The sequence below is a fragment of the Chlamydotis macqueenii genome, chromosome 9, assembly GCF_036417535.1.
Source record: "Chlamydotis macqueenii isolate bChlMac1 chromosome 9, bChlMac1.mat, whole genome shotgun sequence".
NCBI classification, from domain to species: domain Eukaryota; kingdom Metazoa; phylum Chordata; class Aves; order Otidiformes; family Otididae; genus Chlamydotis; species Chlamydotis macqueenii.
In genome coordinates this window covers 12,531,765-12,544,446 of record NC_141564.1, presented here as the reverse complement: position 1 = coordinate 12,544,446, position 12,682 = coordinate 12,531,765, and the positions used below count along the sequence as shown (strand labels likewise).

Genomic DNA, 12,682 nt, shown 5'->3' with positions numbered 1-12,682 from the left:
TCCCAAGAAGACTAAGAAAAGGTCTTTAAATACATATTTCTTTATACTTTTTGTCTTACACTCTCCGTAAGGTTTTGATTACTATTCAGATCAGCAGATTCCATCTGTATTATCTTTGTCTGAAGACAGTGTTGCAGCCATATGCAGTTACTTACAAGAGAAACTTGGCTAATAAGCTCATACTTCACTATTAAGTGACTGTATTGATATCCAGCTATATAAATTAATGTCTTGTTCCTTGCCCCTCATTTTCCATTAGGACACTGCATAGTAGCTCTTACTGAACTTGGTAAAGGATAGAGATCACTTAGGTGTGGGGTTTTTTTTGGTGGTGGTTTTTTTTTTTTTTTTTTAAGAAAAATATAAGGCATCTGATCCAACATAAGGCATCTGATCCAGGTTTTAAAATCTCCTTTTAGTTGATTACACTACTGTAATATAAAGATACCTTTCTTTTACTATATTACACTGCAGAGGGCTTTTAATGCAATGTATAGGTAGACCACTTGGTTGTAGTTTGGGTTTTTTTGCGATGTTGTTTGTGAATCTTTTCTGGACATGTGTGAGCTAACCATTGCTTTTCATCTTTTTAGGGACCTTTGTCGCCAGGATAAAGCATGTGACTATTACTTCAGCATAGATGCAGATGTTGTGCTGACAAACCCAAAAACTTTAAGAATACTAATAGAACAGAACAGGTGCAGTATATCTCTTGATTTTACAGAATTTTCTCCAACTTGAAGGGATTCTATTCCAGAGAAAATAAGATCCTGTCTCTTCTTGCACAGTTAGATCCTCTTTGTTTACCTGTAGTATTTGATTGCCATAGTTCATACATAATAGGCTTGGAGGCCAACAATTCACATAGCATTTTGTTGCTGTCAAGCAACAATTTCTGGTGTAAATTTCAAATGTTTTGAAGCTTGTTTGAAGAGAATGGTATGGTGTAAGCAGATTTTATAAAATGGAATTAAGATTTCACTGACTAATGATTTAAAAGTTGGTCACACACAAAATTTTTTTAAGAAAACAACCAACCACAAACAAGAACATCCGCCCCTCCTCCCCCAAAACAGAGCATCCCTAGAGTTTATTAGTCTAATATTGCAGTATTACTACTTTGTTTTAGAATCATAGATGCAATAGAATAGTGGAAAGGTATTGGAGATGAAGTGGCTGTAATGACCAGTTTCTCCTTGTATTAGTATGATATAAAGTCACAAAGCTGTGACTTTAGCAGCAGCAGCTTTCAGCAGACTGGACCCGCTGTGAATGCTGTGCATTTCACTCCTGCCAATTTGTAACTTCCCATGTTAGCTAGTTAGGTGGTGTTTGTGTCTTCCTAACAAATCTGGGGATCTCTGATGTATTATAAAAAGAGAAATTATCCATGTCTGGTTTGACCTACTAGAGAGCGGGGATGGAGCTTAAATAAAGATGTGGCTGTTGGTCCTTTGCATTATTTTCCTTGTAATGTTAATTGTTGTAGAAAGAGACTGAAAGCCAGATACACTAGGTGGAAGAAATAGAAGCTTTGCAAAATATATCTACCAGTAGGTACCCTCTGAAACCAAGTGCCATTTTATTATTTTTATTCTGGTCAACTTAGATTTTCACTTTTTGACTCTTAAATTTTGGGTAAGCTAAGTTTCACTGTCGGGTTTTTTCTTTTCTTTTTTTTTTTTTTTTTTTTTTTTTCCCCTCTTATCTTTTGACTTTGTCATGCTTTTTGTCATTATGCCTATGGACAGTATTTTTTTTTTTTTTACTTGACTGAAAAACAAGCCACCCCTGATTTATAGGAATCTTTGCTTCTATTACACTGGTGTTTTTTCTGGACAGTGGATACTTGGATGCTGTTAACTTCCAGCTTAAGTTCAGAATAGCTGTTCTGAGATTTGGCTGTCACTGGTGTTTCAACTACACTACACTCCAAACTGAGGAAAGCTTGTATATTTTGACATATAGTCTACATATAACAGTTAATGTTTTTTTTTTTTCTTTAATATGTCACTTCACAGAAAGATAATTGCTCCACTCGTAACTCGTCATGGGAAGCTTTGGTCCAATTTCTGGGGTGCTTTGAGCCCAGATGGCTATTACGCTCGATCGGAAGATTATGTTGATATTGTCCAAGGGAACAGAGTGTAAGTAATTGTAAGCTAATTTTTAAAGTCAAGGCACCCAGTATGGTTATTAGCAACACATTCTTAGATTTTCATGCAATCTGGTATTCCTGAAGAGCTTAGTTTAGTTTTATTGTTTAGCTTTCTTTGTTTAATAGGAATGCATTTGTTTTCCTGTTTGTTTTTTTCCCATTCACAGCTTGAATTAAAAAAGCAAAGTGTTTAACACGATAAGCTGGTATTGGTAAGGGCCATAATCTTTACTAGTACCTGTCTGATTGTGTCTGGTTACTCTAGCAGTGCATAATACAGAAAATGGTAAGACACAGATCCAGCCCGGAGCTATGTATCCCAGGAACCTCGGTCAAAATAAATGATCATTCCATTAATAAAATTGCCTCTTCATCATGTCTCTGGGGCAAATGTTTAGTGAACTGAACAACTATAATATCTTAATGTGCTTCTCCCTGTATATTATCTCAGAGATATCTTAAGGAGCTCTTTAGAAATACTTTTGTCACATAGCCTTTTGGGGTTGTCCTTCTCTAAATAAGTGTGATGCAAGCTGTTCTAAACTTGACTTTCCCATTTGATGATGCCTTTTCCATTGCCCTGAAAGAACAAAAAAAAAAGGCCTGAAACAGATTGACTGCTTGTATAGGACTGGCTTGTTTTCAATCACACTGTAAGATGTGCTCGTGGCACTGGGAGGGAGGAAATCTGCAGAGCGAGCATTGTGACAGCAATGCTGCTTTGTTGATATTGGCTCAACTGACATAAATACATGGCCTGCTGTGGTCCGTGGGTATTTGTGTGAGGAGGTCAGACCAGCTGTGTGAAGCTCCAGTGAAGTCTTTAAACTTACTTAAAAATCTTTTTTAGAGTTACTTTCTTCATCTGATAGTGTAGAAAAATATTATAAGAGTTTGACTGATTGCCTTAACTATGGAAACATGAAGTACATTTATAGTTAAAACTCTTTAGGGAATTTGACCTTTCTATTTTTTTATAACAATACTTCATAAAAGCTGAATTATTGCCTACGCCTACACTTGAGATGTCCACAATGTCCAGCTGTAGTTTTTCAAATGTCTTGGGAACCTTTCAGCTGTGTTTCCTTGGAACTGGCTTAGTCTTGTCAGCAAATACAGAGATACTGATTTGATAGAATAGGCAACAAATTAGTTTTTGTGGCTTTAAACTATATGTGTGCTTTTTTGTTTTACAGAGGAGTATGGAATATTCCTTATATGGCTAATATATACTTAATTAAGGGACAAACTCTCAGATCAGAGATGAAGGAAAAGAACTACTTTATGCGTGATAAGTTGGATCCTGATATGGCTCTCTGCAGGAATGCCAGGGAAATGGTAAGGTGTATCTATAACAGCTTGCTTTTAAGTACATACAGACTTCTTTGTGTCCTGCTACACTTGACTGCTTCACTTGATTGGTCTTGGATATTATATTTTTACTTCTAATTCAAAGTACTGGCCAATTTTTGTGACATAGGAGGTTTCAGGTGTATTTCTTTAAATTCTTGAGAACAGAGATTTTTTATTTAAATGCACTGAAAATTCCTATTGAGGTTAAAATACCCTTCTCACTGGCACAACCTCAACAGGGTGATAGAGGGCTCAACTTCTTTGCTGTGTATGACTTCAAACTCATCAATGCATTTAGAGCATCTCTATTATGCATGTTTTTATACAATGTGAAACTTCTAGCAGACGAAGTTGGAATAGTTTGCAATTTTGTATTTTATGATACATATTTGAAGTAGTGATGGGCAGTGTTGATATAAAAAGCCTAAGGGATTTATGAAATTGTACGAATCTTCTTAAGGAGCATGAATTGCTCATTAATTTTTCCAGAATTTTGTATCAGAAATTTTTTACTTGCATTAAGCTGTAACTAATGAGAGAGAACTTATTTGTACTGTAAAAATATGAATATGTAAATCCACATTTCTACTGATATTTACACTAGTTTCAGCACAGAAACAAATAAGACCTAAACCAGACCTATTTCCAGACACTATAGCATTGAAAAATAATTTTGCTGAATTGAACAAGAAAAGTTGGCAAGTATTAATTTTTTTTTATTCCCTCATAACAAGGCATGATCTCCTTTGTTTGTACTGATTCTTCAGAACATCTCCATCCAATTCTGTTGTATTCAAACTTTCTCAGCATCAGTTATTGCAAACCTGTGCTGCCCGTGCGCTCGTTAAACTAATCTGACTGGCTCATCAGAAAATTGCTTTCCCTTTTCCTCTTTCTCAGTCTGTGCTGTAAGATGGTCTGGTACGTGCTTGTTTTTGTATTGCAGCAGATAAGAAGGGGCTGGTGGAAACAGCTTTGACATGTGTATTACGAGCTTTGCTTGGAGATGCATGTTGTCTGTAAAGGCATATCAGCTTTTGATCAAAGGCTGCTTTTTCCCTAATGTAACTGTGGAATCCCGAATCCTAGTTGTAGTTGGAAAAAAGAGAAAGATATTATGTATCGGAAAACTGATGTGATGATTCTCCTTCATTTTAGACTTTACAAAGGGAAAAAGACTCCCCTTCTTCGGAAACATTCCATATGCTCAGACCCCCAAAGGTGTTGCTTTATTTTTTTTATTCATTAGTTGTTATTACATGCAGTATTATTCTGCCACAGGAAGGCACTTTTCTTCTGTCCACTTACTCTCATGAAATACTGCTCTAGCTTTCTCTTCAGTCTTCTAAGGTTCACGTTTTTGCCAGGGACAAGCTCTTCATGACCAGCTCAAAACTTCTTAGGCCCGCTGTTTCCTCAGGGTGGTTTCTCACTGCTTCTGAGGTCAAGATGTGCTGAAGCTGTACTTCCGTAGCTGAAATTGTTTTAGCAGCCCCTAGAAGGACTAAAGCTCAAATCACTAGTAGGTCAATCAAGGCCACCTTGGTGAGCACCCAGGGCGGTCTTGAAATTGGTGTCATTTTAAGCTGTTTTTCTTGACCCAGACCCTCCTTATTCTTCCTGCTGCACCTATTTTATGACTTGGTAAGTGCCCAAAACTGGGCACGCGTTTAACATAATTATTATCTTTCTCACAGTTTAACTCTTTTTCAGACAGAAACACCAAAATACCTAAATAAGAATGTCTTCCTCTGCTGAAAATTGAAAAGTCACAAACACTTCTGAAATGAGGTTTTAGTCTGAAAAACAGTAAACTAAGATCAAAACCCCAGAAAACCTAAATTTCTGTAAAAAGAACTATTTTCTCCTACTATTTCTAATCAAGAGGTTTTTTTAATATCTTCTGTTAATAGCTTGATAATAAAATTGTATCTTGCCACACTTGATATCTTGCACATATTTAGCAATATTTGCTTAGGTGAACATACTTCACAGTGCTCAGCTGTTTTGTACCCTGATCTGAATATTCTTTTATGCTGTGTTTGCCAATATCTTTTTATTTCAGGCCAGTTCATCAGAGGATCATGTAGTGAATACTCTGAAATAAGTTTCTTGTTCTGACTTCCATTAGCCCTTTTATTGTTAGTTTATTCTTTTAGTTTTTAATCAGAAACTAAACCCTAGATGTTGGTTTTCTTGTATGAGTGTTTTCAGTTCGAGAACAGGTGCTTCCAGTGTGTCTGCTTTAAGCTTTCTGGAAAAGAATCAACCAACCACTTCTTTGTTTTTTTCCTTTCTGTAACTGTATGTGGGCTTATGTTATGAGCAATATGTGTTTTGATTTAATGTATTTAGAAAATAAATTCAACCAAATGCTTGTAGAGAAGAAACTGTGAACACTAGAATCAACCATTCAAAATTTAAAGCTGCTAAATGAACAGCACGTGTATAGTATGTATGTACAAGTGTGGAATATATTTTATGAAAGTGCTCGCATAGACAAGCAGACTTTTTAAAAAACATCACTTTTGCTAAGATGGACAGTTCTGCTAATAAGGTTTTCTCTGCTTGGTATAGGGTGTTTTCATGTACATTACCAACAGACATGAATTTGGAAGACTTCTTTCTACAGCCAATTACAATACCTCCCACTACAACAACGACCTCTGGCAGATATTTGAAAATCCTGTGGTATGCATCTAATTACTGATGAAACAGTTATTTGAAAAAGCTATAAAGTTTGTGTTATAAAGGACTTGAGATTTAAAGACTTTACATGGAGGACATTTGTTTATTGTGCACTAAATATTGCTTGTTTACTACCCATTTAAGCAAATGACATTATATCATATCAACAAGCCACCTGATGACCAGAGTAAGGAGTTGGAGATATGGCCCTGATGTAATATGTTTAATGATTTTTGACATGAAGAGAACCACTTCGTTTATGGGTATAAGAAATTGCTTAATTGTTTCCAGTGCGAGTGAATTAATAGGATATAAATTAATTTGTCACTTATAAATTAATTTGTTCTAGTTTAATGTTTCATTTTTTTTTTATTAGGACTGGAAGGAAACCTATATAAATCCCAACTACTCAAAGATCTTCACTGATAATATAGTAGAGCAGGTGGGTATAAGTAGTTTTCCTAATTTGTGTGTGTGACTAATAAGAGGTTGGCATATAGTAACTATTTCCATGCAAAGGCTGTTTTGTTCTGTGACTGAACAGCTTTTTGATGTTTTGGATCAGAATTGAATTTGTGCCATTTTGAATGCTAGATGAGAGGAGTCCAAAAAATAATTGCTAGATTGCTCAGAATGCTGTAGTTGTCCAAGTAATTGTCATCTTCAAAATACAGGTGTATTTAGCTTATTTATTTGAACCAGCTAGTAACGTTAGCAGAAAGCCTAATAAAATTTCTGTTGCCGATTGCTGTTTTCTGGTATCTACTAAAGGCAAGCTCTTCTAAACACTTTCCTTGAGGTATGCCTTTCCCGATGGATTCTCTAAGATCTGACAGCCATGAATCCAACTGATCTGGACAGAGCACTTCTAAGATGATGATTGTTGTACCAGTATTAGATGATGAGTTCTATAACAATTAGGGACGGTAATTTGATGAACTTGGCTTCCTTAAGAAGCTGGGATAAATTGTTTTTGTGTTTCAAACAACGATAAGTTTTTTAAATTGTTTTTCTTAATAGCTTGTAATGTAGAAGATTAAGGTTGCTATTTAGAGCAATGAAGGTACAGAATACGTGGGTACATTGACACAGCTGTTAATGCTGGGTCGTGGCTTGCAAGGTAGCTCTTAATTTTTGCTTCATTCTGTGAGAACGTGCTTGTGGATCAAGACAAAACTTTACATGTGTCTAAATTACGGCTCAGATTGGAACGGCTGATATTCTTTAGTGACCAAGAAAATTAAAGATGTCCTTTTTATCTATTGAAAATAAAAGATGGCTATTAAAGAACTACATTCATCTTCAGGGGAGTTAAGCTTTAATTTTTTAGTTTTATTTTTTCTTTTGTAGCCATGTCCAGATGTCTTTTGGTTTCCCATATTTTCTGAGACTGCCTGTGATGAATTGGTAGAAGAAATGGAACATTTTGGACAATGGTCTGGCGGAAAACACCAAGTAAGTGTCAGCCTATATAAACATGGCCTTAATGAGCAAGTACCTTTATAATAATAACTCAGTGTACTGCAACAAACAAACATTCCAACAATTGCCAGTGACCCAAGACATCTGCTTTGCGATATACAATGCTTAGTTTAGCCTACTGTCTTTTAAAAATTTCTCATTTTTTTCTCACTGATAGCTCAGCAGTTTTCCACAGCAGTTAGCTGTGAGATTACTGTACAGCAAACTTGCTTATGCCCACTAAAACATTGCTTTTTTGCAGTTTTGTGATTCTGCAGATTTTCTACTAAGTATTTGTAGAAGTGCCAGAACTGTTTCATGTCCATATTTCAAGGCTATTTATGGTGTTTTTGTTAGGACAGCCGTATTTCTGGAGGTTATGAAAATGTCCCAACGGATGATATTCATATGAAGCAAATTGGGCTGGATAATGAATGGCTGCATTTCATAAGAGAGTTCATTGCACCAGTAACTCTAAAAGTGTTTGCTGGCTATTATACCAAGGTATGTGTTTAATTTTTTTTTCAGATAATTACTGCGTGGTATGAGTAATTCTAAGCATTTTATTTAATATACCCTATTTGGTTTGGTTAGGGAGCTTATGCATGATATAGCAGTAGTTATAGATTAATGTTGTTATTAACTCAACTTTAAACAAAAAAATTCCCAGGAACCCTATGTGTGACATGGAAATTCACATGTTGAAGTCTGACTGTATATTTTGTTTCAGGGGTTTGCTTTATTGAATTTTGTTGTAAAATACAGCCCTGACAGACAACGGTCGCTCAGACCTCATCATGACTCCTCTACATTCACAATCAACATCGCTCTCAACAAAGTAGGAGAGGACTTTCAAGTAAGTTGACAACTTACTGACTTAAAAAAATGTCCTTTGAGTGTCTAATATTGTTTCCAAACTAGACCCTAAAGGGATATTCTTAAAAGACAATGTTGAAAAGGAAAAGTTGTGTTTCACAAATTGAGATATGTTATTCCTTGGTGTTTTTTGACAAGTCCTAAATTTGCTTGATTACAGGACCTAGAACTGTTGATGCAGTCAGGCGAAATTGGTCAAAATGATTTCAGATGGTGAGGGAGAAGGAGTTTAAAGAAAAGCTTTGGAGATGTTAGCCATTTCATTTTTAACATTTCTGAAATGCTTCATTTCTTTACAGTGAAAACCACTTTTTCAAAATACTTCAGTCTCAAGATGACTCAAACGGCTTTTTTTTCTTTACAACTTTTTTAATGATTCTTTTTTAGATCAGCCATAGAATAAAAACTTTAAACTATTGTTCCCGTTTTTGTGGTCATGTTTTTGGGGGTTGTTTTTTTTTTTTTGGGGGGGGGTCCACCTCACCCCCCCCCCCGCTAAATTATTTTGTACTCTGATATTGAATCAAATAACAGTTCCCAGAGTATGGAGATAGGCAGGGCTGTGGCAATAATATCCAGCTTTGGCTAGTAGAGGAACTTAACTTGTTTTGTTTATAAACCTATATTATTCGCAGTCCTACTTAACACCCATATATGTGTTTCTCAAACTTATTACTTTAGAAAACACACCTTTAGTTTGAAAGCAGCAGCCTGATTAATTTATTTAAGATTTGTTTAAATGCTATCCTGGATAGGGATGCAGTCCTCTGAACATGATTATCATCATGGAATCATCTACAGTAAAAGTACTGAAGATTTGTTTGTCAGACTTGCTGCTTGAATGAGTTGTTATCCAAGGAATTCTAAAGCAAAGCAAGGGGAAATCTCTGACTGCAAATGCATGTCTGTTATGTATGGCTCTGAATATGGTGTCAGCCCAGTAATAATAGCAAAATACTTTAAGTTTTGTATAAATAAAAAGGAACTTACTCAATTAAAACAGAAGGTAAACATCTGGGGTTTTGTTTTGTTTGTGTTTTTGCTGCAGGGAGGTGGATGTAAGTTTCTTAGGTACAACTGCTCCATTGAGTCTCCCAGGAAAGGATGGAGTTTCATGCACCCAGGAAGACTTACTCATTTACATGAAGGACTTCCTATCTTGAATGGCACAAGATACATTGCAGTATCGTTTATTGATCCTTAATTTTATTTTTTTCCCTTCTTCAACAGTGTTTGATTCTTTACATAAACATTTATTTATAGATTTCTTCTGGAAGATGTGATAAAAGAAACTTTAAGTTACTGTTCCTAGACAGCAAAGTTCCTTTGGGCTAAAAGAATGAAAAAAAGAAAATGGTCTAAAACTATTGAAGATTTCTCAATATCTGCTCTGAGCCTTGAGTTGCAAAGTAAACATGTCCTGCTTACTTTTCCATTCTGCTATCTTAAAGAATAGGTAAGGAGGGAAAATGGAAAAGCATTTTATAATGAATCTTTGTTGAAAAAACCCAAACAACTCTAAAACAAAATTATCTGAAAAATTTATTGTGGTTTTCATTCAGTAAAGTGACACAACTGAAGTTCTTGTGATGTGTATATTTGTTACCAACGAACTAAAAACCACAGCATAAAAACAAAATCAAGTGAATCTTATATACAGTTGTTGGGGATAAGCAATGATTCCATATGCTGGTATATGCTGAAGGGAAAACATCTCAGTAGCCTGTTTTCTTAGTTAATTTTCAATACTGAAATGTATCCATTTTGAAGAAAAAATAAATTAATTGCAGAGGTGGAGCAAGGATTAAATAAGTTAGCTAAGAAAAAATGGTTTATAATTTGTTTTAAAAAAGATAATCCTGTTGAAAATTTGCTTTTCTTCACCAAGTGACCTTCATTTAAAATGAGTTATTTTTCTAAATGTGTAATTGCACCCAATGGATACTGGAAAGTTGATGTTTATTTTCAGAATGCTGGTAAATTTTAATAATAGGGTGTTTTATAAAGATAGTTTTCTACTCTTACTTAAAATTACTTGAATTTTGTATCAGGAAAATGAAATTGTGGCAGTCTCTCTTTTAAAGCTAAGGGTCTTAACTTGCCGTTTATTTTAAAATATTCCTACTGTATCTACTGTTTGTAACTTAAAGAAACTTGAAGCAAACTATCTCAAAGTCTACCATGCCAAAATGCACAACGTGTTGGAAAAACTTGTGAAAAATAAAGGGTAACTTTAAATTAATGTAACAACTTTTGCTTGACTGTATTAGGTAGGTTTTTTTTGCATGTTGCCATTGTTCTTACAGAAATTCTATTTATTTATTAATATTTTTAAAGGAATTGTAGATATATTTAGATTGGAGGTTTCTTTAAGTGTCAGTTTCAGCTTATTTACTCTGTTACTATTGAAAATATTTCTCATGTGAGTTGGTGCCTGTTTACATTACAGAAAGTGCATTACACTTTCAGAATGACCCCAGCAGGATGATGTTTCTTGTTTTCTGTACCAGCCTTCCTTTTGTATGTAGAGACTTTTTGATGCTCTAAACAGTAGTGCACTTTTTACCTGCTGATATTTGAAGAAACTTTATCTCACGTTTCCTAAACAGAAGCTATATTTGGAGCTGAAAGGATGGGGAGAGGAAGTCGAAGATTATTCTGTTACTGAAAAAGAGCATGTCTGCTAATTTCCCTGTTCTGCTGTTTTGAGGAGTGGGTTGTAACTGTACATAAAGTTATGCTGAAGCAGATATATCAGAATGTGGTAACTTCAATAATGTACTAAAGTGGACTGGCTTCAAAAGGAATGGTTTTTGACAGGAAGTTTTTTGTTTTCTTTTCATTTCATTTTCACTGTCAACTTTTCTCCATTGCAGGATGGTATTTGGAGGTTGTTATCCCCTGACATTGTTTCCAGACATGGAACACCTCTGCCTTAGAGAGCCTCTCTGTATATGTAGCCTGTGCTTAGGCAAATTTTACAGATCAGAAAATCTTCAGGCCTTCAAAATGAAAGCAGCCTTTGTTAATTACCTTTGCCTGAGCATTTGCCTGTGGTCTCTTAGGCTAACTCAGAATAATATTTTTACCACTGGATCAGTTACAGACAGTTTGCTGTTATGCGGAGCTTTCTTGGAGAAAAAAAAACCACAAGCCTGTAACACACAGGGGAAGTTCTTTTGCAGAATTTTTTTGCATAACTTATATTTTAATTATGTATTTTTTTTAGTTCTCAGTGACGTTTGAATTTTTTAATGTGTATTTTTACCTTAACATATATGAGGGCTTTACTTACTGTTAAATTTCTGTTTACAACTAAATTTCTGTGTTTACAACTATTAATTTACTGTCATGTGGTGACGTCTAATGCTATGTTTACTCTGCTGTACAGTTGTTGGAAAGGAAAAATGTGTTTACCGTGCTCACATTGCTAAAATTCTTCTTTTTTTTTTTTTTTTTTTATGAAGTATTTGCAAAGGCTAACTGCCACCTTTCAGGTGGATGGCAACATATATGGAAGCGTCCTCATTAATTTCTTAGGAACTGACAGATACCAGAAAAAAGTGTGCTCTTAACAGTTCACCTGAATTAGTTCTGAAAGCTTTGCTGTACTGTTAGTGTGTGTGTACATGAGTTCACACAGGCTAAACAGAAATTATTTTTAATTCTGATTACTTTTAAAAGCACTCGGACTCTTTTGTCTCCTAACAGAGTTTGGTTTTGGGGCACAGAAAATATGCATCAGGAGGAAAGCAGCAACCTTTAATTCCAGCGGTGTATGAGAAACCTCGGGAGTACAGGGACAGAAAGGTGCTCTGCAACAGATGAGATATTTGTGAAGTATTTGATTTATTCTGCTTTCATCTAGCTCTGTTTTTCACTGTTAAGTACTTGAGACTATGGTGTGGGTAAGAGGTGGGAAGCAGTATAAAGGCAAGAGAATTTCTTAATATTTTTAATTCAAAGGAGACTGTATAGCTTGATTTTATTTTGTATTCATAAAAAATTCTGACTGTGATACTCCTAAAAAATGTTCAGGTTGTTCAGTAGTGTTTTACACATTTGATCTTCTTTAACATCACCGTGCAACAAGTAATTCCAATATGTATTTGTCACTTCATTTTTTTTTTTTTTTCTTCCCCCCAA

At 35.1% G+C, this 12,682-nt stretch overlaps 1 protein-coding gene across 2 annotated transcripts in view; it reads left to right on the top strand.

The window, feature by feature from the left end:
- PLOD2 (procollagen-lysine,2-oxoglutarate 5-dioxygenase 2) overlaps nt 1-10,778 on the top strand; it is a 54,213-nt gene extending 43,435 nt beyond the window's left edge. Inside the window, exons 11-20 of one of the 2 annotated variants that reach the window (XM_086754920.1) lie at nt 594-698; nt 2,022-2,147; nt 3,355-3,496; nt 4,670-4,732; nt 6,089-6,202; nt 6,576-6,641; nt 7,550-7,654; nt 8,018-8,164; nt 8,391-8,516; nt 9,585-10,778. In XM_086754920.1, coding sequence (XP_086611046.1) covers nt 594-698; nt 2,022-2,147; nt 3,355-3,496; nt 4,670-4,732; nt 6,089-6,202; nt 6,576-6,641; nt 7,550-7,654; nt 8,018-8,164; nt 8,391-8,516; nt 9,585-9,740 — 1,150 coding nt within the window. In that variant the 3' untranslated portion in view covers nt 9,741-10,778. The remainder of the gene's footprint in view (nt 1-593; nt 699-2,021; nt 2,148-3,354; nt 3,497-4,669; nt 4,733-6,088; nt 6,203-6,575; nt 6,642-7,549; nt 7,655-8,017; nt 8,165-8,390; nt 8,517-9,584) is intronic. The other variant, XM_086754921.1, reaches the window with a different exon arrangement.
- The last annotated feature ends 1,904 nt before the right edge of the window (nt 10,779-12,682 follow it).